We start from the raw sequence: 25696 nt of genomic DNA on the forward strand, positions 1-25696 counted from the left end.
GATACGAGGTAACGTTAGGAGTGAAGAGTTTGAACATGTTACCATGCTTTTTAGAGTGGCTTTTGGTGATTCTAAGACTATATATTATTTTTGGCTATCAAAATATCTGTAAGTTTGTTTTGATAACAGCAAATTGCTTATTTATGTTTATTCTTTTCCTTTTTTCAGGGTGTTGTTAGTCTTCTACTTGTACCATTAACATTTTGTTTTAGAGCAATCTCTGGTGTGGTCTCATGCAACTGACCACTTTGCTTTAAGCCTGTTTCTAATATACATAAATTGTCAGCTAAAAGACCATGGTGTTTGTGTGAAGCTTTTTGGGTGAATGTATGTGCTCTGTATGGTGAAAATAGATAGAAAATCATGAATGCTTATAGAAATTGTTTTCAAAGCACTATGTTCATAATTTTATGGGCAGATTCAGTAATAAGAAAGAGAAGAGAGCATGTGTTATTGTTTATACTGTGTCAGATATTACAGAGCTGATGTGTTTCCATCAAAGATATTTTCAGGCTATGCTTAAGTATTAATAAATTCTTGTTTTTATGCATTTATATAATAGAAAAATAGTCTTATAGATGTAAAAGTTGAGATTATAAGGTGTCGAGAATGAATGTTCTGCTTCAATTCTGCAACGAAATAATTCTTGCTCGTATGAACAGGAAATAACAATGTGGAAGTGTGGTAGTCTTTTCTTTAATAAAATATCAATTATGGAAATATGGTTTTCAGTTCATAGTTTTCTATATAAGAACAGTGGAGAAAACCCAAAGTATGGTCATTAGCATGATTAGGGCCTGAGGCCTGGAAAATATCTGACAGTATGCTGGAAATTAGATCTTAGTATGTTCAGATCAGGAGGTACTTACTTTTTTAAAGTATCTTCCTGCATAAAGGATATTTAATTGAAAGCACTGTGTGAAGAAACAAGATTTAGGAACCGAAGGCAGAAAAATGGTGAATGAAGGAGACATTGTTAATAATAAATATATTCAATCTTTAATCACCTAACAGAGAAAAGCAGTGTGTTTTTCATCATGCAGTGTCTTAAATTTAACTGAATGCCTTTCTGGGTGATAGATGAAATGAAACTTAAGCTAATGGGCTTGTGGCAGAGGTTGAAGAGTGAAATATAATAGCTTCTAGAATATAAACAATCTGTCTAAATCAAAGTGCTCCTTTTAGCTTTAAACCTTACAAATATTATTTGTATACCCTGGTTCATAACAGTCTGAACTACAGCGAAGTCAATGAATGCTAAGTCCTAGAACGAATCCTGCAAGCTCTTTGCAAACAGACATTAAATTTAAACTTGCCTTTTGTTCCATTCTGCAAATTTAATAATATTTCGTTTTCATATTATCTGTTTGACTTTTGAACTGATGCTTTTAAGACAACCCAATTGTTGCATTTCTTATATGTTAAATCTGAGCGCTAGTAGATGCCAAGCTACCTGCATAAATATTCTGGTACATCCTGCTCTATTTTTATGATCTGTGTGTGTGTGTATACATATACATGTATGTGTGTATAAATATACACGCTCATTACTGTTCCGTACTGCCTGAGAAGGAATGAAATTTGAATTGCATTCTGTTATTTCAGTGTTACTCACTGGATCAATAAAATATCTCTTATAATTCATATGCACAAATAGCAGAAGTGAGGTGGTTGTCTGGTCTCTTCTTACATCTCAGTTTATGTTGTAGATACTATTATGTATTGATGAAATTGAAAGTCAGAAAATATATTTTAATGAACTTTATTTTTCTTAAAGGGTTCTTGTTATAGAATCAGATATTATAATATCTTCAAGTAATTGTTGTTAAGGGAAAATAATTTTTAGCCAATTTTGTAGTTTGTTCAGGTTCTTGCATACTGATTCTTAAAACTTTGTGGTTTTGAGTTTGAGTGTTCTTTCAATGCATTTCTGCCTCATGTTCTAAACTGATATAATTTCTAATTATACAGGAGGTGCTGCATGTTGCAGGAGTGGAAATGCAGTTAACAGCTGCTGTTTCATTTTTAACTGTACTGCAAGATGAATCCGTGTCCATTCATACGTACTCCCACTCCTTCCTACACATCATTCTCCAGAATTTGGAACACAGGGATGCAGGTCAGGGCTGTAAGCTATGCTGTGTGATGACTGATTACTGCTGTGTGTTTCGTTTCCTTAGTGACAGTACAATACTCTGTAAAGCAGTAAGCAACCTTATACCTAGACTTGCATAAAATGAAATACTTATGCATGCTGACCACGTACACACTGATATTTAAAAGTATTTGTTCACACTGATTGAAATGCTCAAAAACAGTTTATTTGAAGGACTGAATCTAAAATTTGTTACAGAGTCCAAACTTCTACTAAGTAGCAGAATTCTGTGGTGGAGACAACTGAGAGAAGGGTTGATGTTTCTTTTGCGATAATTATGTTTCTCTTAACTTCTTTTTGGTGTTCAAATGGGCCTTTTATCAAACCAGAAAGATTTATAAGAAAAGATAATGCTTCTGGACGAGGAAAATTTTCTTTTCAAAACAGAAATTATTTTCCCTTCTAAGAATTAAAAACACGGAGGAATATGAACAGAATTTGCATCTTACCCAATCTTGCTTCTTAATCAGAGTCAAGGAATGGTTTGAGTTGGAAGGATCCTTAAATGCTAGCTGGTTCCAACCCCCTCCCACTTCCCACTAGACCAGGCGGACCAAAGCCCCACCTGATCTGATCTTGAACACCTCTAAGGATAAAGCATTCACAACCTCTCTGAGCAACCTGCTCCAGTGCCTCATCACTTTCACATATACCTAAATCTACCCACTTTTATTTTAAATTGTTACTCCTTGTCCCGTCCTGACACAGAGTCCTTCTGCAGCTTTTCTGTTGGCCTCTTTAGATACTAAAAAGTCATAATGAATTCTCCCCAGGAACTTTTCTTCCCCAGTCTGAACAATCACTACTCTTTCAGCTCCTTACTGGAGACGTTCCTCAGTCCTCTGTATTTTAAATTTATAGCTTGTCTTTTGTTTCCTTTTCCTATTAATCTCTTCAATAAATAATTTTGTGAAACTGATGGATGTTTTCATATACTCATTAAATGTACAGCTTAAAGTATAACCCATTTCTTTCTCACAGGTGTCAGCAATGCATGGCTAGAAACTCTTCTTGCTGTAATAGAAGCTTTACCCAAAGAGACAATCAGACATGAGGTAATAATATAGAATCATAGAATGGCTTGGGTTGGAAGAGACCTTGAAGGTCACCTAGTTTAAATCCCCTGCTGCAGACAGGGTTGCCAGGTTCTAAATCAGGCACTAGATCAGGCTTCCTGGGTTCTCATCCAACCTGGTTCTGAACGCCTCCAAGGATGGGGCATCCACAACTTCCCTGGGCAGACTGCGCCAGCACAGTTTATATGCTTTGTAACACTTCCCTTACACTGAGTATTCTTAGTAACATGTTTTCATATATCCTGTTTTGGTTTATGGGATAGTATCACATTATGTGATAGCAAATGGAAATTCTGGATTTCTGCTGAATGGGTTTGAATGCTAGAGATGCGTTTCATTGTTTGCTTCTGTTGTTCTTGATGTACCAAAAGCCTAAAGCCCTAATTTGTCATTTGAGTATCTTTCGGAGGAGGAAGGAAATGGAACACAATGTTCTCCTTTACTCAACTAATTTATTTAGTTTTATTTTGAGCATTCATATTTTATTGTTAAGCTTAAAAGCTTTGAGACAGAGATAATTTTACTGTGTTTAGGACTATATAGAGTTGTAAATATGTGATCATTTCTGTAGTTTAAAAGCGCTCATTAAAACTGGCAGGTAATTAGAATCTAACACTGTTGAAAAATAAGCTTCTACAAGGTAAAAAGAAGTTACAGTCAGCTCCAAAATCTAGGTAGAGTTACTAATGTGCATTTGCTTTCATAGTCAAAGATCAGATGAGTAATAAACCATTTTCCGTATAACTTATGAAATATTTATTTATGAAGTATTCTAGTTAGCATAACTTTTCTCACCTCAAAATTTCAGTTAGTAAGAGAGGAGAAAAATGCTTTAGCAATACTGTTATTTGCTACCCTGCATATATAGTATCCTTTTGTAGAGCTATGCAATGAGACTGAGTAGGGAACTCTGGCAGGTTGCCGGAGAACCCTTTCTCTAATACTCTCCCTGGCATGGCACCTGTATTTCCATGATTATTTCTGGGCCAAAAATAGGATATCTAAATGTGGAGTTCTGCACATCTTTGTTTGTGGCACCACAGAGATGATCCAACAAGTGACAGCACAGCTCCAATTAAACATGGAGATTTTCTGAATCTACATGGGAATGAAAACTGTCCCTGGTTATGCATAATCAATGGAAATTCTTGCTTCACAGCTTCACATTAAAGCTGATGTTTCCTAAGGGAAACTCATGAAAAAGGATCTCAGTGTTACTTTTCCTTTCTCTAACTTTTTTTTCTGTTGTTGTTAGAAGAACATATTTAACAGCTGTTGTGAAAATTACCCGCTAATAGCTATAAATATTCACATACAAGTTAGTCTCAAAATAAAAACACAAGTAGACAGATGTAAAACTGTGGCTGTGATATGAATCGTGAACTGCTATTTGGGCCAAGATATCAGTTTAATATACTATAATTAGAACTCAATATTAAAAGTGGATTTTTAGTGGATTATTAATGCAAAAGTGCATTATTATTTTTAGTAGTAATTAATTCCATGAGAGGAGTAGATGACCACTGGTATGTATGTTTTTCTAGTTTTTATATTAATATTATTATTGTTTTTAAAGAAGGGAAATGCATTATTTACCTGTGACATTTCTTCTTTTTTCTTCATGTAGATCCTGAATCCACTTGTTTCTAAGGCACAGATTTCCCAAACACTTCAATCACGCTTAGTTAGTTGTAAAATCATGGGAAAATTAGCTAACAAATTTGAAGCTCACATGTGAGTAGATCACACATACTTTTTAATTTCATAATGTGTATCACTATTTCTGTGTTTATGGAGAACAGTTACTGAGAAAAGAGTAAAATATTGCAAAAATAAAATGTGTTTTTCTTAATGATTTCTTCATCAAGCTAACAATAAATAATAACAAAATGTTCACTACATAACTAGCATGTTCATTCCTTCTGATATACACCAAATTGTTACTTCAGCTTTTATATTCTTCCATGGAATGATGTTGGTACCATTTTCATGTCTTTCTTGTTTATTGATCATCCTGCTAGAAAATAAGACAGTGGATGTCTCTGCAACTTATGGAGGCAAAACAGAATTGCCTTAGAGTTTAATATCATGAGGAGAAAGCCCTCTTGCGAACTCTTCTTCCTAACATCTTGTCTACTCAAATTTCACATGCAGATATATGTGTATTTTTTAGTGTAGGCATGTGGAGATGTATTAGCAGCCACTGTCCAGTTCCTAGATTTGGTGTCTGTGGTATTGGACAGCAGCGGGAATAGCATAGGGAAAGTAAATCTGAATACCTTAACTGCCCCAAGTGGTAGGTGTAGCTCATTTTTGGAGGGTTTATTCAGTCTTACAATTCTAAAATATTTTCAGCAAATGCATTTCCAATCCATGGACCCACCATATCGTGTAAATGCTGATTTGGAATGTCCTTGGTTTACATGGGGAAAGATTAATCCGTGTCCAAATAAGTAGAGCTGTCCTATTTTTCAGTATGGTTTCTGACTCAATAAGCAACCTTTTATTAACATTCTGCTTTATTCTGTACTTTGTTTTCAAAAAAAGGACAAGATTAATTGGGATTTGCACTTCCATTTATATAATTTGTGGTATTCTTACAGTGTGTTCAAAAATTGTTCTGAAGATAGTTATTAAATGAGGACAGCTGTAAATGAGGACAGCCTTCCTTCTATCTCCATAGTGTAAAGGCTATAGTAGGGCAAATATGAGCAAATTACAGTGACTGTAAAAAAATCATCTTTCTGTTAGTATTTTTATCTGTTAGAAGTCATATATAGATAAAATGTGAATACTGTGGATTATATATGTTTTTGTTCTATATTAATGAAAATTGTGTCCTTAGAGTTAAAAGAGAGATTCTTCCATTGGTAAAATCACTGTGCCAGGATGTAGAGTATGAAGTAAGAACTTGCATGTGTCGGCAACTGGAACATGTAGCTCAAGGAATAGGGTGAGTACAACTTGCATAACTACTTTCAATTGCAAAACCTTTATCCAAAATTGTAATGGTTACACCTAAAAATTCTTTCTAAAATTTCTAACTTTAATTCATGCTTTCTTAGTAAGGAATTTGGAGTGTACAGTGTTGTTCTTAGAGATTGTAGTTGGCTGTTTTACATTTTCAGATATTTATTTCTTTGTGATAGTAGAGCTGCTGAACCATACAAACAGTGCTTCCTATGCTAGGAATTAATAAAAGTTGGTCTTATAGACTTGAAGAAATACTGAAATGAGTTTCCTTGCGTCATGTTACACACGTGGTTAGATTAAATCTCAGTAGTCCCTCTGACCTTTCCAACTGTGAATTTATGAACAGATTCAGTGATGAGGCTGAAACCAAAGCACTTATATTTGTTAGCATTGACACTTGTGGAAATTATTTTTGTGCCTGTGGAATATTTTTTATTAGTGGAGAATGATGTTGTGATTTAGATTCTGAAAACAAACAAAAAAGCCCAAAGCAGCACTATGAACAGAAAACCATGAAAGCACCAGAAATTCTTGCAAACAAGGCTGGTTACCTCTCAGCCATGAAATATCAGAAAGACGCATGTTTAGGCTGTTTTAGTGCACTCACATGTATGTATGGATATTCATGGCAAGAGCAAAGGATTGCTGTAATGCACTTAATTTCATATTGTTTAGGTGAGGTCATGCAGAACAGTAATTCTAGGTTCCCAGGTAAACTTTCCTTTATCACATACAGAATAATTTTATATTTGTTTCAGGCAGCCCTACTGCAAGATCTTTGCCCTGCAAAAGTTCAAATATTGTGAAACAGTATTATTCATTTTTATTCATTACTAAGTAGTTTTATTAATTTGCTTTTGTATTTAATTGCTTTTATAACAAAAGGTAGATTGGAACAGTAAAGCATTGTAGCATTTTTCCATATTGAACGGCTTTAGATTTAAAAGAACAAATGATAGAAGAAAAGAAAGGCTGTATTGATTAATATTTTGTACTGAAAATTTAACACGCACTTTACTGAACTGAAGTACTGAATAATTTGAAATCACATTTATTTTTGCTGCATGTACGTATCTCATGTACCGTTATGTATCTTAAGACTGAGTTCTGTTTAGTAGGAGACTAAAGATATGTAAAAGAGATGGTTCTGTGTATTTTCAGGAGCCGATCATGGTTTTTCTTCTTCCAGAACTGTAGTTTTGTAGGGAGGGGTTGTCCCAACTGTCATGTTAGAAATCTTTCAATGTCACCAAAGCAAAGAAAGCCACAAAAATAAGTTTTCAAAAAATGTCTTTTTGTTTTTAATTCCTCAATATTGTGTCTTCATCTGGGACATCGTCCTTTACTTTTCTCCTCTGGCTCTCCCTGTGTTGTATGTTCTTGTCTTCTCTAGTTGTCTTCCTCTTGTCTTTGTCTTTGTTTGATAACATGATGTACATATACACACATGTATATGGTTCCTTTTTGTGTTGGCGTTTATTTTGTTTGTTTGTTTGTTTTTGTTTTTGCTGTTTCCTTATGATATACAATCTACATTTCCATGGATTCCTCGTCAATGCCTGATATAGCTGGGAATAAAATAACTGTTATATAGAATATGGCTGTGGTTGAAAAGCATTGCTTTCACATATGACTGGAATATTTTTAGTGTTTTGAAAAGATCATAGATGCCCAGATTTTCTTGACCTGTGACTCAGTCTGTTGAGAACAAAATTCATTGTTGACTTTCAGGCAGCATTTTTGTGAATCTGCATCTTTGCTCTCAGCCATTTTGTCATATGATAAATACACGAGCAAAATGTTGAAATTAGAATGCGATGTGTTGTGTTTATGTTGTTTTCCTCAGTCCTCCAAATGCTGTTTGATATCAAGATATTCTAAGAGTGAGGAAGAAGAAACAAAAAAAAATTGTTTCTGTGCGTAATAAGGGGGGAGTACATTATACTAATAAATGGTCTTTTTGGAAGGGAAATAACATTTTCTGCATGCTGTTGAGTGTCATTATAATTAATCAAATTGAAGGTCTTATACCTGGAAGAGGAAAGCCTAAAAACAACATAGGTATTGTGAGTGGCAAATGGGACTATTACTGGCAATTTACCCAGCCTTAATGTAGTGGCTTAATAGAAGTAAATGCCTAAACATTAATTAGTGGTCCATTATGAATAATTTTCTTTCATTCTTTCCTTTCCACTGTCTGTTTTTATTATTTATGTATCTTTATACACTGCTTTCTCTGTTGATTTTCTGCCTGATCTCTTCCTAATGATTTAGATACTTTAATCTCATAGAGATGGTAGACTGTATTTTCAGTGTGTAAACTGTTGTTGTGTTTTATGTTGAGGATGAATAGGTAGTAGGAAAATAAAGGCAAAATAAGGAATTGAGCACGTTTTCTTGAATATGATGAAGGCACAGAATGACAGCAGTTTCATGACATGTTGTTACTGTTTAATTATGTTATTACTAAATTGTGTCATGTGATTTTCTTGTAATACAGCATAAAAAAATCTTAAAAAAATGATGAGTCATCTGTTTGGAGGAATACTGTTTAGCTGCAGTTTGATTTACTGGTATCAATAATAAACTTTACAAGGCACAAATAGTTGGTACTAGTTACTTGTAAAATTTGAAAATGTTATTGTTTGTATTGGCTTACACAAGGAATAGTCTGATTGGGTGTTAAAATCTGTCAGCCTAGAGATTGAGATAAGTTTTATATTAAAAACTGCAGTTGAAGAGAGCTTAACTCTCTATATACAGTTTCTCAAAGCATAAACATAGCTTAGATTTTGTCATTTTGGTTAATGCCCCTGTATATCATTTTATCAGTTTTTCTCTGCAGTGTTATGTTTTGGATAGTATTATAAATTCTGAATGCCATATCTGTGGCTATTTTGAATTGCCGAAGTCCCATTGTGGTGCTTACAACAGTTTTCACTAATGGCTGGGCAGACCAAGAACTCATTCACAAGAGCACATCAAAGCAGACTTCTTATCTCAAATACACACAAATTCAAACACTAGAAATCTAGATTTCTATTAAAAAAGAAAAAAAAGTTTCTATTCTGAAAGTCTTTCATTCCTTCTTATAATGAAACTCTTTCATTACGACTATAAAACAAGCCTAAAAGTGATTTTAGGGTGAGTAAGGAAGCTGCATGTTCTCTGAGCAGTAGCTGCTTACCCTCTGCAAAGAAGGCTCATATTTGGTCTTTGAAACATAAGATTTCTAGGTGCTTCAGTCCCACTTGTCACGTATTTAATCATTTTGACTTTGGAATTTACTCCCTTGGAAATTTATTGAGGAGTTCCTGAATAATTGATCAGAGGTTTTCTTAGTGAAATAGCTGGACTTCTTTGAATTTTTTTCAGATTTCATTTACTGTGATCTATTTGAAGTAAATCTGAATGATTTTTTAGTGATGAAATTTCATACCTTAAGTCCTGAGATGAAATGCATGTTTTTATTCAGTTTTCATTTTGTTTCAACTTGATCAATTTTTCCTTTTTGGCCACCCTAAGAATGACTAACTCAGTATTTCAGGGTAATTTCAGAATTTGGTTTTGCCACTGCAACTTTGATTTATTATGTTTTATCTTTAAATGCTTGCCTCAATCTGCAGGACAGAACTAACCAAAACTGTAGTGCTTCCTGAATTAGTAGAACTGGCAAGAGATGAAGGCAGCAGTGTACGCCTTGCAGCTTTTGAGACATTAGTGAATCTGCTTGATATGTTTGACTCAGGTAAGGACTTCATTTGGACTTAGTATCCCAGTTCTCAATTCTTCAAGGCATAAATGCATAAATGTAATTGAATCTTTGTTCTCCCTGCATTTTTAACACATTTCTGATTTTTTTCTCTTCTATCCTTTATGTATTTTGTGTCTTGTAGTGCTTTAGTTTTTTAAGAAAAGTGAACCAGATGTCCACAAAAGCTGTTAATTTCTTACTCTAGGTTTCTAATATAATGAAATGAAACCCAATTAGTAAAACTAGTGTAAAAGTGATAGGAGTATTGGGTTGCTAGTATGATGCTATTAATCTGCATAATATAAAATGTTAGTTCAACATATGCAGATACTTGGCTTTGTTTTGTTGTTGGGACTGGCTGGGTTTTGTTGATTGGTTGGTTGGTTTGGGGTTTATTTTGCTATTAATTTTTTTTCGCCTCTTATTTGAAGTAAAGCTTGTTGTAACTACAGACTGTAGCTGCAGAAGCCAGGTTGGGGCAATGATGTGAAATTTATGTGTGTGTCAATAATCTTTTCAGTTTTTAGCAATGTTACATGTTGAACACTCATAAATTTTGGGGCAAAAAACAATTCTTCATAAATTGAAGCGTGCACAACTAAACAAATCTATTTTGGAGATCTAAGAATTAGCAATTGCTATTTAAATCACTGTAAATTTGTGGGTATATGGTACTGAAAGCTTTCATCTTTGCAACAAGAAAACATGTGTGTTATATAAAGGTTTTCATTGTATTTAAAGTCGAAAGTGTAAATGCTTGTAATTTTTCCAGTGCTCTATCTCTTTCCTCTAAACAACATGAATAATTCATGCTTCTCCAGGTGCAGGGGTGACTCTTTATTCAAGGAATGAGAAATTTGTTGTCTTTGTTACTCTTAGTGGCGGTGAGGTGTCCACATTCATGGTGCTTGAGTACCCATCACAATTCAGTTCAGCAGTGATACAGCCCATTTTAAGTGGTTACTGTAGGAGAACGATCTGGGTAAATGCAGTCACTTGTTCTGCACTCTGTACCAATTTTTTTTCAGGGCTGTGTGTAAGACAGTGGTAGGCAGCTTTTCTGACTCAATGTCAGTTGTATTCTCCACTGTTTTTCTACAAAATTGAGGTGTACAAGGAAGTGAAGTAATTGAAAGATCCTGGCTATGAAAAATAAAGTATGTTAAAAGCTCAATGAGTGATTGTTGACCATTGCTCATTAATTGCCACTTTGCTCTTTATACATTTTCCAACCTCTTCAGTTATTTATCTTCATTAGCAACTCTGTATTTTGCACCGCATTTCCCACTCCCACTCTTGTGTCACTGACTGTACCTCCAGATACGTAAGTGAGGAGCAAATATTTACTTTACAGGAACACGGTGATGAATTACTAAAATATATGACTGTGTATAAGCCATATGGAGAAATACATAAAGTAGTAAGATTTGGGGGAGAATGTCATCAATGGACATTTTAGCAGTTAGTGTTTAAATTAGCAAGTAAGCTGGTAGGTTGACTTTCAAATTCTTGAGCCATTCCATTGACACTGTCATGTTTCAGCTTCCCTTTTTTTCCTGCTCATCTTTCCCCCACCTTTCCAGTTGCTACTGCTTTTAGGTATCAAAAAAGAAACACTTAGAAAAATAGATTAGGGCTTCTTAACAGGTTTACAAGGAATGTGTCTGCAGGTGTTTGGCTTGCGTAGGTTTGGTTTCATGGCTGAACTACAGAACAAACTTCTCAAAGCAGATGACCCAATATTATATCCTAAGGTTTCTTTCCCACAACATCACAATGTTTCTTCAGGTCAGCATAAATGCTTTGTTCATCCATATGTGTTTGCTGAAAATGGGAGTTAAATTACCATTAAAAAAAAAAAATCCAAATCCATGTAAAATTGGAATATTTTAAAATACATTACTTTTATTTAAAAAAATTCAAAACACATCAATTTCCTTGAATATTTGCTCTTTATTTCATGTGGGAACAAGGTGCTTGGCACTGTTAGCTGTATTTGCCATTATTTATTTATGTTGTCCATAATAATAATAATTATTATTATTTTATTATTATTTATTGTTTGCCAGAAGATTTGCTGTTTCCTCAGTAGGTTGCAGAAATTCACTTCTGTCAGACCCAGATTTTCCTTTTTACTGTCATCATGTCTTGCTGTCTTCATACTATTGTAGGAATTATTATTGCTAGAGTACTGCTGTATTATTTAATTCTCTTAGTGAACAGAGAAGTTAGCAGTTGTTCATTTATCCTCTGTCCCAGTTTTTACTGGTAAGTAAAATTTCCCTAAAAACACACAAAGAAAGATTTCAAACAGGCATGGTATTAAAAATATGGACTTCTACTATGGTAATGTTCATCACTGCCTCTCATTTTCTGCCTTCAATGCATGTGTGCCAAAAAAGCTCCTGAGCATGTTAAATGTTATTTTTTGTAACTTACTGTTGAATATTGTAGAATGTCTTTTAGGATGTTTCATAACAGATGGTTAACTTTAAAAGTCTCTTTTGTTTTTCAGATGATAGGAGGCAAACTGTTCTCCCCTTAGTGAAATCATTCTGTGAAAAGTCCTTCAAAGCAGATGAATCCATCCTAGTTTCATTATCTTTCCATTTGGGAAAACTGTGCAATGGATTATATGGTATGATATAATGTTCTTTAAAAACAAAAATAAAAATGATGGGAGGTCAGAAAATCTGAAGCACTTGGAAAAATATCCAGATTTCAGTTAATTGGATGAGATGATAATTCAGAGAGAAAATACAGCACTACAAGTCTGAAATCATCTATCCAGTAAATATTAGATTTTGTGAATTTGCACCTAAGCTATCCGTTGGTTTATTGCTCTTTTATGTTTAAACAGGGACAGAAGTGGAAGCATAATGGCTTTTATTTATTAACTTGACTGATTTATTTTGATAACTTGTTGGATATTCTGGATCATCTGAGTTGGATGACTGAAGTTTTGAAACTAGTAGTCTTTGACAGTGCAGTATGATGCTAACTGTGTGTTCACTTCCATGCTTGATATCTTTTTTTGAGGTACGAAAGAATAAGTGCAGCCCATAAGGGACTTCTAGGGAGATCTAACAGCATGTGGATTCCCAGCTGCAGCTGAGACCCATTCTGTACCAATAGTTCTTGTTTTCTGTACCTCAGCACATTTTCATGGCAGATCTCTCAGTGATCTCTCTGCTCACTTTTATCCTTTATACAGAGCTTAGCTGGGAAGGGGCAGCACACATTTAAGCTGTGGAGAATTTCCTCCTGGACTCTTAAGCCCTTTGATATTTCTTACAGATCTTAGAAAAGGTCATTTATTGATCAGGTTTGAGACTGTTGAGGTGACAGCAGCTTCACTACAAATAACCTGAAAGGGCTATTTCGTAGTGCCAAAGTGTTGTTTACAGAACCCCAGAGCTAGAAGAGTCCATCCTGTTTTATCATGTATTCACAATCTTCTTTAGGTTGACTGACTTTAATTGCTGATCTCTCAACACCTCTGAACTGAGTCTGGCTAATTCACATTTTGTTGAATTGCTACGCTTTAGGAGAACTGAGCAAAATGAAGGGGCTATATCACACGTCTTGCAAGCTAAATTGCTTTGTATATTGTTCACTTTGAAATATACTCTTCTTTTTTTTTTTTTTTTTTTTCCCAGCAGACTGCAGTAGTTTGATGTTATTTGTTGAAATGCAGGCTATGAACAGAAGTAACTCAAAAGTTGTGGTTTTGTTTCTTTTTTTTTAAAAAAAAACCTTATGCCTATTTAGTCTTTCCTGTCATATCTGGCTAAGCATGGTTGCCTCTTATCTGTTCTTCAAGCAATTTTGAAGCAACTTTACAGATCTCTTTTTGCTTATGAAAATGTCAGCAGACATGCCCTTTTACTGCATCTTCTGGTATTTGCAGGTCTTGTTACCTAGTACTAGAAGGAAATGGAATTTGTTTGAGAGGTTTTGCTTTTGTTGGGTTGGCTGTTGCTAGTTTTCTTGTTTCATTTTTGGTGTTCACAAGTAGATTTTGTGATTATTTTTTTGTTGTTGTTTCTTTTTCTTGTTTTCTGTTTTTTAAACCACAAAGTTAATCTGAATTATCTAAAATGATGTAGCTTGTTCCTTCCCCTCTCCAGCTGTTAAATGCCAGTATCACTTCTACCTTTTTCCAGACTGATATGGCTGATATGATTTCATCAGCTAGTAGTTCTAATACTCTTTCATACTAGAATAAAGCACATCTGAACCTTGCACATTTTGAAAACCTCTCTCATGGTTTAAGTATTCCCTGACCTTTTCCTTCTCTTCTTAGAGCTTGTGTCTTTGGTAATCTTATTAATTGTACTGAAGCTGATTATTCTAGCCAACTTTGAGAAATTAAAAAAAAACAACAACAAAACCACGAATAACATTTCAGTCTCTTGGTAACAATCAGTAATAGCTTTCCTCTGTCTTGATTAGAAATCTCAGTTTTTCCTTGCTCATTTGCTTATAAATATATACTTCTAAAATGACCTTTTCAAATTTTAGAATTCATCTTACTGGTTGCTTTCCAGTTCATGTTCTATGATTTTATTCTTACACCTCTTTACTATCTGCTGCAATATGGCCTAATTTTTCAACTTTCTACAAGCAATCAGTCTTCATGTGACTGATGTCTGTAGAGATCTGAAAATGGAATAAAGATGAAAATCATGCTAGTGGGTCAAAAATTTATATTTGCAGTCCTGCTGCTAAATTCTTGATTATTGCAAGAATTATGTAAACAGAAGTCAAGATTCAATCCATTACAGGTAGCTGCTATTTTTCTTTAATCATCTTTCCTATGTAATTTGTACTGACGATACAGGGAACACAACATGAAAAGCTTGATAGATTTGCAAATGATATTTGTTTCTTGAGCATATTAATAGCATTTCTAATGAGAATAGTAATCTTACTCTTCTCACTTTAATTTTGGAGGCATTTTTACTCCTGAGCAGCACTTACGGTTTTTGGAATTTTATAAGAAGCTCTGTACACTGGGCTTACAGCAGGAAAATGGACACAATGATAATCAGCTACAACTCCAAACTCTGGAACAGGAAAAGAAGTATATTTCAGTGAGGAAGAACTGTGCTTACAATTTTCCAGTAAGTAACATTAATTTGAGATTAACTAAATGTGTCACGCATATAACTCACTAAATAGGACTGCAAGAAGGACAGAGAAGATATTGACAACAATTTTATATTATTAGCCAGATTCTAGCTCTTCCCTGGAAAATTCAGGTTAACATCTTATACTAGAGGTTGACCAAAAGAGATTTGTCTTTGGGGGTTCTGAGAAAACCATTGGAAAGTTTTGACTGAGAGATTACTATTTCAAGACATAACTAATTTCATTCTTGCATAGAATCATAGAATGGCTCATGTTGGAAAAGACCTTAAAGATCATCAAGTCCAACTACAACCTAACCATACAACCCTAACAACCCTCCACTGAATCATGTCCCTGAGCACCACATCCAAATAGTTTTTAAACACATCCAGGGATGGTAACTCAACGACCTCCATGGTGAGCCTATTCCAGTACTTAACAACCCTTTCTGTAAAGAAGGTTTTCCTGACATCCAAACTAAATTTCCACTGGCGCAACTCAAGGCCATTTCCCCTCATCCTGTCACCAGTGAGAAGAGACCAACCCTGGTCTTGCTGTAAGCACCTTTCAGATATTCAAAGAGAGCAATGAGGTCTCCCCAATGACAGGTTACCTGTCTTTTACTCCAAACAATTATTACAAAGTCCTTGAGAAACATGCCTGTGAGACAGGGTAGCCAATTTCAAATCATCCAAAGCTTTTCACATTTTTTGTGTGTCTTGAGAATGCAAGGACTTGGAGATTGAATCTGAATGATTAAATGCATGCTTGAATCATGTTCCTGCCTGGATTCAAAAAATATTTGCAAGTTTATATGAGGTCGTTAAATCTACCACTCATACTTTTCAAAATCTATTTTGTATTTTGACATACAGCATTTATATTTAAAGGAACTAAATTTGTACCAAGAGCCAATAAAAAGGTTATTTTTATTCTGCCTTTTAAAGATAACACCAACAATGTAGTAAAAATCTGTTGGTTTATTTGAGCAAAAGCAAGTTATGTACACACACAGTTGAAACTGAGATACTTTAGTGCTTGCTAAAACAGTCTGCGTTGCTCTGGTCTTTAATTACGGCTTCTGCTAGTTTACTGAAATGTCATTTATAAAAGAGACTTTATTGCCTGTGTTTTTAATCTGTCTACAGAAAAATAGCTTGCAGTCTCGAAGATTTGTGCAACCAATGGAGTCCTTAATTCTTTAACTTGTCTGACGTCTTGTTTTGGCACAGCCATCAAAAATATCACGCTTTGTCTTTAAAATCACAGCTCGTTGACTCTCATATGACTCACTTGTTGAAACTCAGTATTTTCTTCTGATGATCTCTGATAGTGTGACCCTTTAGCAATACAATTAATAGAAGACTTTATTTTTCCACAGGCCATGATTGTTTTTGTGGATCCAAAGAACTTCCATTTAGAACTGTATTCTATATTCTTCTGCCTATGTCATGATCCTGAAGTTACTGTTAGATATACTATGGCCATAAGCTTCTATGAAGTACGTCTACAAAAATTCTTTGTTGGTACTGAAGTATTTCTGTTTTATGTTTTATTCTTTAAGCTCATATTTGTGGTGACTGTTCAACCTATAGAATAAGACTTGAAAGAAGTTGCTAAATTATTCATTTCATCAGAGATGTTCAGTCTTTTCTAATATGTAATTTCAGCCCATAAACCCTTTAGCCTGGTATGCACATTGTCTACAAAACTCTATTGTGAGGTGAGCCTTTAGGAAGTGAAAGCTGAAGGAAACTAAAGATGGTCTGGTACCACAAACGAACGTGATTGTAGTAGTTAGATTATTTGAAGGTTTGAATGCTATTATAAATAAGTGTCACAGGAGAAAAGGGGCTTGTCACTTTGGTCCTGAAAATCTTTAGGTCTAGACCATCTGCAACTATGCTGTATTATATGAAGACTACTCACTTGTAATAAGTCTATAAGTAATAAGTTAAATGCTCAGATTTAATACTTGGAAAATTCTGCAGATCTATAAGCACATACTGTGTTATTTTTATAAAACTTAAAAAAAATCTTTGTATAGATACAGTTAGCAATATGGTGTGAATTGCAGAAGTGAATATACACTCTCTTCTGAATGTTGCAATCCATATAAGAGATCTTCAAGGTTTTCATAGTGTTTTACAAAGAATCTTTGTAATGAAATCCTTAAACTAAACTAACCTTTCGTGCCATTTTGTAGTTGAGGAAATTTTAAAATTAAGCAGTTTGCTGAAAGTATTTAAATCAAGAATAGAGAAATAAATGAGTCATAAAATCATCAAGATTGGAAAAGATCTTCAAGATCATCCAACCGTTCACCTGCCACCAATAATTCCTCACTAAATGATGTCTCTTAGTACAGAAGCTAAACATTTCTTGAACACCTCCAGGGACAGTGACTCAATCTCCTCCCTGGACAGCCCATTCTAGTGCCTGAGATGTCTTTATTTCTGTCATTTCAAGGGATTTGATGGGTTTCCATTTCTCACTACTTGTTGATGCCCTCTCTTACTAAATGATAATCCAAGATAATTACTGAAGTTAGTTGTAGTTAGTTGTGCAGTTAGCATACCATTCTATGTAATATTTTGTCAGCTGTATAACACTTTCAGGATACTGTCTGAATATATGTAAAGTATTCTATTTCATTTAAAAGACCAAACATATAAACTTATACTTCAGTCTGAATGTACATTTAGTGCCAGTCAGTGTATTTTTAGAACCATAACTGAACAACCGCGTGACAGCCAGATATGAACGAGTTATGGCATTTATTGTTAACTGGGTATGCTTTTCAATATCTGCCTGTAGCCATTTCCTTGAGGTTTAATCTTGATTATAGAAGTAAGATATTATCTTCAATTGGCTCATATAAACAAAGAAAACTATTAAAATTCATAAGCTAAGTATGCACCGTAGCAAAAATCTCATTCCTGAGGGTTTTCTTGTATTCACTGTAAAACCATTTTTGCAGTTTGGAGATGGACTTTTAGTATTTTTTAGAAGTTTTTATGTGGTTCGGGAATCAGAGGAAAAACAGTAAGCAGTTAAGTCCTAAATTTTATCTATTTATTTATTTACTTATTTATTTATTGAAAGTGTGAAATAGTGTTAAGACTAAAACCATTATTTATCAGTTAGGTAACAAGTCTGTCTCTTGTTTCATATCCTCTGTACAAGCATATTTTTAGTGTGATCAACAGGGAAGTACATAACTTCAGAAAGCTGATACTAAAAAATTGTTCTGCAAGTAACAAGTAAGCATACGTAGCATAATTGCTATAATGCCAGGGAACTAAGGTATGGTTTACCTTGTTATCTTACTGCCTTTTTCATTTGTTTGTTTCCTTGTATGTTTTAGGTTGCTAAGCTTTTAAATTCTAGTGTGTGTACAATTCAAAAGGAACTGGTTACACTATTACAAGATGAGTCACTGGAGGTAATACACTTTCTTTGGAACTTCATTTTTCTTGTTACACTGAGGCAGATTATCTTGATGTTTAGGAATTCTTCAGCAAGACAAAACAATAGCTGCTCAAAACCACAAGCAGCTTCTGTTTTGTCTTCTTCCTAAGGGTTCAAGCCTAATGTGAATAGAAAGGAGGAAAATAAGGATAGAAAGGAGGAAAATAAGGAATTTGTATTCAGATAACCCATACTGTGTTAGTTTGCTTTTCAGAACATTCATTTTAAATGTGTTATTGTTTTACTTATTACCATACAAATTATGTGGAAACATTTGCTTTTGATACTGCATTGAAGTATTTGTTAATAACATTCCAGGTTTTACTTTTTTATTTATGTTTCTCCAATTGAGGTGAAATTTTGTGTGGTTCAAAGATCAACATTTTTAGAAAGGATTTCAGTCCATGATCTGGTGCAGAACCTTTGGCCATTCCCAAGATGGTTCAGTTTAGTGAGCCTAGGTTTCAACCAATGTAAAGAATTAGTCACTTAAATACGTATAACAGACAGTATAACAGGACTTGTCTTCTTTTGTGTCAAAATTGGTCTTTCTTCTCATATGAAGCTTTCTAATACTTGAGTGTTTTGTGCTGGTTTTATTTGTTTTTCTAACTGGAGGGTCTTTGGATATGGTGTGGCAAATTGAATTTTCCTTTAATGTGCTGCTTTTTTACTTTAGTATCTTCTGTTAGGCATTTTCAAAGGAGTTTAAAATGTTTGTAGAGCATCTACTTATAGCTTATGAAATTCTGTCCTGTTTTAAAAGATTTTTCAACTCCAGCACTGGAAAGTTGAGACTCAGAAGGAGATCGTGGTTTGGAAAAACTTCCGAGTTATCTAAATAGCAAAAATATTCAGTGCTATAGAAATCCAGATCAATGCCAAGTAATATTTAATAATAATATACTTTTACAGTCTAATTTTGAAACCTAATTTCTGACCTTTGAAAGTAAGATTATTGCTAATTAATGTATCACTAATGAAGGCTAAATATTCTGTTCTAGTTTATGGAATTGTCATTTTTCTTAAGGCAGGAAAAATTGCTTTTAAGATTTAGATGGCAAACATCCAAAGCACATTTCTTTGTGGCTGTTGAGACTGTTACTTAACCATCTGTGAAAGACAAATCTTTTAGAATGCGTGGATGTTCATTTTGAAATATTGTACACTATGAATGTTTTAGAAATGACTGAGTGTGGTATTAATGTAAGTCAAAGCTATAATTCTATTTTTCTAACATGGAACATATAATACTATATTAAAATATCAGACCTCATTAGTACAAGTACATATATGTTGCATCTTTTTTAATCTCTATTGATGTAAGAGAGCAATAACAGGAGATGTCAGCAGGGGTATTATTGGTGAGAGATACAAATTGGCTCAAGTTAATTTATAAACCAAATTCATGCAGCCTTTCTTTAAATAGGTTTTAGATGCTCTGGTAGGTCACCTTCCTGAAATCCTTGAACTGATGATTAATGGAGGAGAAAACAGTGGATCAGAAAGCAAGGTGGGTATTCTTACGTTTCATAATGTACTTTCTAAATGTAAATGGCAGGTAGTAGCAAAGTTGTTTCAGGTGTTTGAGGATCGTTTTGTAATTGTAATTAGTAATTGTATAAAAAAGGTTTTCTTGATCATTTCTGCTGTGGGGAAATACAGAGCTACTTTGTTGGGTTTTGGTTTTTATTTTAATATTATTTGTTAGTTAATATTCAAAAAACATTTTAAAAGATTGTATTTAGTGTAAGAATGAACAGCATGCTCTTTTTTTTCCAGTTAAACACAGATTGGCTGAAATAGATCAGATTTTGAAACGGAGTCATTAAGTTGAATCAAAATTAGCAACTTTTTAAAAAAAAATTGGATTCACTTTAAATGAGTTATTTATTTATTTTGTATATATTTATGTGAGAACTGCCTACAGTTGCCATTTGCAGTTACAGTTGCTGCCAAGAGAATGTCTATTTCCTGAGGTAAAGGTACTGAATTAGGACTTCAGAGATCTGAATTCAGTTATCAGCTTTGCCAATTTAGTTTTATGTGGCTCTGGACGATGGTACATTCAGGAACTCCTCACATGTTAAATGGAATGTGAAATATTATCTTCTATTTCAAAATGGTGTTTTAAACATACTTTCCAAACATACAGAAAAACTGAACTATTCCAGCAATATAAGTACTGAATGTGTTTTTTTTAACCTATTTTGGACACAAGTTGAAGCTGTATTTTAAAATGTGGGTTTCTCAGGTGATTACAACTGTATACATGTTACATATATGACAAATGCGTGTCAAGTCTGGTAGTGCAAATTTCACTTAGCTTAGTTCAAAAGAGAATTGATCTTGACTATTATAAAATCTCCTGGGTGAGAAAAGGTGCACAACTCACTTCAAAATGAAGTTGGAAACTGTAACTGAAAAGTTTGAGAGCTGAGGAAGAGGGGATTTATTTGGCTTAAGAATGAGAAGACAGGAGAGCTGTTTTTGGCTGCAAAGGATATTTCAAAGAGAACACTGATCGGTTGTTTCTCATTGTGAGATGAAGGGTCTGGAAGTGAAGGTGTGTTTAGCTAGGCATTGGAACAGGTTTTTGAGTAGTTATCAGTAGAGTTTACCATGTGTGAGAGGTGGTGTAACCCTGATCAGATTTTGTTAAAAGAAATGAGGCCTACTGGAAATGGTCACAGTGTAGCTGATTCTGGCTGAGTGGAGGAATAGCTGGCCACTTAAAATCTTTCCTTCCTTACATTGTTGTGCCTTGTTTTTAAGGCTTAGTGATGTATCATACAGGCAGAAGGTGTAAAATTATGTTTATATTTTTATTTCTAGTTGCTGTCTATTCCTGACTTGATTCCAGCATTGACGACAGCAGAACAGAGAGCAGCAACTTCCTTAAAGTGGAGAACTCACGAGAAGTTACTACAAAAATATGCATGTCTCCCTCAAATCATATCAAGTGATCAGATTTATTACCGTTTTCTTCACAGAATGTTGGCAATCATTTTGACAAACGTGAGCCTGCCTCTTTCTGGTTCTTCATTTGTTTAGAGTATTTAGAACACTTACCACTAGGTATTTTTAGCATTATTTATAAATTTATCTTTAAGTAATATTTCTCATTGCATATGGTATATCAGACTGTTTTATTTCATACAAGGCTGAAAAAATTCTGAGAACTTTTTCCCCCTAATTGAGGAGCAAAATTTGTATTGCCAGGTTATGGTGTTCCTTTCTCAACACTCTTCTTCCCTTTCTTTGTGCTCATTATCAGTTTGCTTCTAGGTAAACTGAAAGTCATTTCCAAGTTTCACTGATTACTTTGCATCATGTTCCATTCTTTGTGAGAACACTTTAAGTCTAAAAGTGAGCAATCACTTAGAGCTACTGATCTGAAATTGTAGTGAATTGATTCAAGAGTGAAATTGTTCTAAGAGAAGATGTTCTAAGTTTTGTTTTCTAACACCCACAGTATAGCAGATGCCTTCCAAACATGGAATAATTTAAAGCATTTTAGAATCAGATAAATAAACAAGTTAGAATAAAGAAATGTTACATAATTTGCTCAAATTCCTTATTCTCAGTAATGTTATGCCTTTTTTATTCTAAGATGTACATAAGCTGCTCTGAAAGTAATGCCTCCTATTTATAGCCATTGGAACAACAGCAGGTACATAGAGAACAATAACACTGTTTGATTGAGCAAAGTTGCAGCTACAAAGCACTATTTTTCAATATAGTCATCGTCATTAGCTATGCGTTATGAGCCTATGCATGCCATGCTTATAAATATCTGAACCTGTGGATGTGACCCAGTGTTTCGCAGCTGTTATAGTGGTGTCATTGTTGGGAGAATGTTCTCCATGCAGTCCATCTTTCATCAGCCCAAACAGATGGAAATCAGAAGGTGGCAAATCCAGACTATACAGTGGATGTGGTAGCCAAGATAGACCTTATGCTCTGTGGTCTTCAAACTGATATGGGGTCTGGTGTTATTATGTCACAAGAGAAAGACAGTTTTCTCTGGCTTGCCTCTGGAACTTCCATCCTTCAGCATAGTCAGAGTTGCAATGTAGTGGTTAGAGTTGGTGGTATGTCTGAGTTCTGGAAAATCCAGAAGGATCACAAATTTCTGTCCAAAAAGACAGTGTACTTGTCTTGAACTTTTTATTTGATGGGGAATTTATGTCATCACTCCATGGACTGCCATATTGATTCCAGTTTGTATTGGTGACACCACTTCTTGTCACTGGTAATGACCCACCTCGATCAGACTTTGCAATATTCCAGCATTACCACCATCCTTTTCAATGCATTGAAGATGATATTTAGTTCCATATGTGGTTCCTTGGTTGTAATCCTATGATTTGCATGGATGAGCTGATTGAGATGCTCTGCTGGGGGACTGGGACTTAGATGATTCCAAACCCAAACCATTCTATGGTTCATTTTGTTGTGTGACAGCTGTTAATGGCCTTCTGGAGTGCAGTTTGTGTTTCATGTCACTGTTGCCACTGCTGAAACACACTCTGCTTAGCTTTTTTCACGTCCACTGTTTGGTCTCCATAAATGTTTAGCAAGCATCAATGAATGTCAGTGAGTACTGTTCTTTCCACATGGATGAATTGATTTCCACACCTTTGCTTCATCCACGCTCCCATCCATGGTCAGACGCTGTTTTGTCAGAGTGCCCCTCTGCTGCCATCGGTTGCATGGCAACAAAATGCAATGGAATACTGGTGGGAAGTTTTGACCTGTACTACCGTATCACCAACATCATAAAATAGGAGGCATAACTTTTAGAGCAACCCTTGTATTATTGCAGTGCTTAAATGGATTTATATTTATTCTGGTAAATGTGAAATAAAAAAAAGATTGAATCAGGATTTCTTACTTAGCAACAAAAATAGTAGGTGAAAGTTCAAATAAATCAATTATAAACTCACTAAAATCATTGAATAAAGCTTATATTTCTTTTGCTTTGCCTCTGATATTTGAATTAAAATGTGTATGGTTAATATCCTGTATTGGCATAATCCTCACCAATCTGATTTTGTGTAACAAACGTAACTTGATTGCTAATAGACACCAAATAACTTAAGCTTTTCTATAAAAGCTCTGCGTGTTGACAGGCTTCTCAGGAATTGTATTTGAGTTGATTAGAGTTCCTATTCTTCCATTCTTCTTGCTAGGCTGCTCTTTTCTGTGCTGAGTCGTAGGCTTTATTTTCAGCTTACGGAGAAAGTGCATTATGGGAAGTGAAGATAAAATGGTACAATATAAATTGTACTTGATTGAAACAAATATCAGTTTAAAATTTTAGGACCAAATTTCCCAGTTAAAAAAAGCATTTTGCAAATAGTTACACTTACAAAGGAGTCTGTTATGGCAACTATAAATCTACTCAACTTGAGTAGAAGAGTTATGGTTATAAAAAGTAATAGAAACCTGAAAAGAATGCATTTGTAACTAAAATTGCTCTGAAGAAACATGAAATCATATTGAATGCCTGTTAATCTTGAACTGAAAGAAATGTGATGGTATTATACTGCAAGAAAAAAAATTGGTAGCATTTCACTATGAGAAAGAGACGAGCACAGGCCTTAGTAATCCTAGTAGAGTGATAGTATGGATTAAGAAAAAGTGACTAGTACTCATTTCCAAAAGCTTCCTAAACATGAAACTCTTTAAATTTCAGCCTCTCAAGTGCCAGAAATTACTTGGATTGAGATTATTTACTAGCTTTTAAAGCATTTGCCCTACTTTTTTTTGAAAAGATTTCAATACATTTGAAGATTTTAGTTGTAATTCTTTAACTTTGATTTACCATGATTTATTACTTCTTGAGATTTTATATGTTTTAATTCATATTCTTTCAGTTGTGTTTGACTGTGTTTCCTTTATTTCTCTGAAGAACGTCCTTCCAGTACAAAAAGCAGCTGCTCGAACTCTCTGTGTTTATTTACGTTATAATCGCAAGCAAGAACAGAGGCATGAGGTTATTCAGAAACTGATTGAACGTAAGATAATTTTTTCTTGTTTACTTAGAGATGCGAGTATTGACTGAAGATTGGTTTATGGTTATATGCATTCAGTGTAATTTCCTGCCTTCATTGGTGGGATTGCACTTAGAAGACATTCAGTTGCACACTTTTTCACCACCCAGAACAAAATTTGAATATGTGAAGAATATGATTGGGTGAAAGAACTGGGAAGAGGCAGTGTGGGAAACTGATAATGTACCAATGCTCCTCCAACCCTACTTCTTGAATCCAGAACTGTTCAGCAAGAGGTGCTGCAGTGCATAAGCAGAGTTCCTCTATAATTCTCTGAAGGCTTCAACATAAGAAGTGTTGAATAATACATCCCAGAAATTAATTTATTAATTAGTTGGTCACATGAATAAGTGGAATTTCTGGCCAATGTTATGTTTTAAAGACAGACTAGAAGGTTCAATTATTCTCATTAACAATTTTTAATGTTTGAGGAGTAATTTTAAAGTGTGTGACAAATCTGAAAGGCATACCAGGCTTTGTTCAACAATGAAACTAGCTCATTTGCTAATAACATTTTTTCAAATGATTGAAGGAATGAATTGGGTATCTGACAAAAGTGCTCACTGGCAGAAATGGTTACTGAGTTTAGAGTTTAGGCTCTCATGGAAGTCAAATGCTAGCCTTTCACATTTTTGAGTCAAATGCTAACCTTTGAAATGTGTTCTAGCTGACAATGAGGATGTTTTGTGGATAATATTTGTGGATTGTTATTTTTCAGAACTGGGCCAAGGCAAAAGCTACTGGAACAGACTTCGTTTTTTAGATACTTGTGAATTCATTATGGAACTCTTTTCAAAATCATTCTTCTGTAAATACTTCTTTCTGCCTGTGCTTGAACTTACACATGACCCAGTGGCAAATGTGAGGTACTGTACTAAGAGTATGCAACAATGTACAGGGAAAAATCCTAAATAACACATTAACAAATATTATGATTTTTATGGCTTGTTTTAAATAACTGGGCTTAAATGAGAATGGGCAGTGCCTTATCTGTGAGCAGTTCTAAAGCTGTGGAGGGTGTATGGGCACATTAAACCACAGAAGCAGGTCAGTCTGAGTGTCTGGGGAGCTGATC

At 34.5% G+C, this 25696-nt stretch overlaps 1 protein-coding gene across 5 annotated transcripts in view; it reads left to right on the forward strand.

Annotated features, from left to right (window-relative positions):
* PPP4R4 (protein phosphatase 4 regulatory subunit 4) overlaps nucleotides 1-25696 on the forward strand; it is a 60198-nt gene that overhangs the window by 21973 nt on the left and 12529 nt on the right. For all 5 annotated transcript variants that reach the window (XM_015865366.2, XM_015865365.2, XM_015865362.2 and 2 more), the window contains exons 4-16: nucleotides 1972-2119; nucleotides 3137-3210; nucleotides 4859-4965; nucleotides 6077-6184; nucleotides 9831-9952; nucleotides 12474-12596; nucleotides 14915-15084; nucleotides 16473-16592; nucleotides 18459-18536; nucleotides 19992-20075; nucleotides 21398-21580; nucleotides 24480-24585; nucleotides 25340-25487. In XM_015865366.2, the coding sequence (XP_015720852.1) occupies nucleotides 1972-2119; nucleotides 3137-3210; nucleotides 4859-4965; nucleotides 6077-6184; nucleotides 9831-9952; nucleotides 12474-12596; nucleotides 14915-15084; nucleotides 16473-16592; nucleotides 18459-18536; nucleotides 19992-20075; nucleotides 21398-21580; nucleotides 24480-24585; nucleotides 25340-25487 (1571 nt within the window). The remainder of the gene's footprint in view (nucleotides 1-1971; nucleotides 2120-3136; nucleotides 3211-4858; nucleotides 4966-6076; nucleotides 6185-9830; nucleotides 9953-12473; nucleotides 12597-14914; nucleotides 15085-16472; nucleotides 16593-18458; nucleotides 18537-19991; nucleotides 20076-21397; nucleotides 21581-24479; nucleotides 24586-25339; nucleotides 25488-25696) is intronic.

Source organism: Coturnix japonica, chromosome 5 (genome assembly GCF_001577835.2).
Source record: "Coturnix japonica isolate 7356 chromosome 5, Coturnix japonica 2.1, whole genome shotgun sequence".
NCBI classification, from domain to species: Eukaryota; Metazoa; Chordata; class Aves; order Galliformes; family Phasianidae; genus Coturnix; species Coturnix japonica.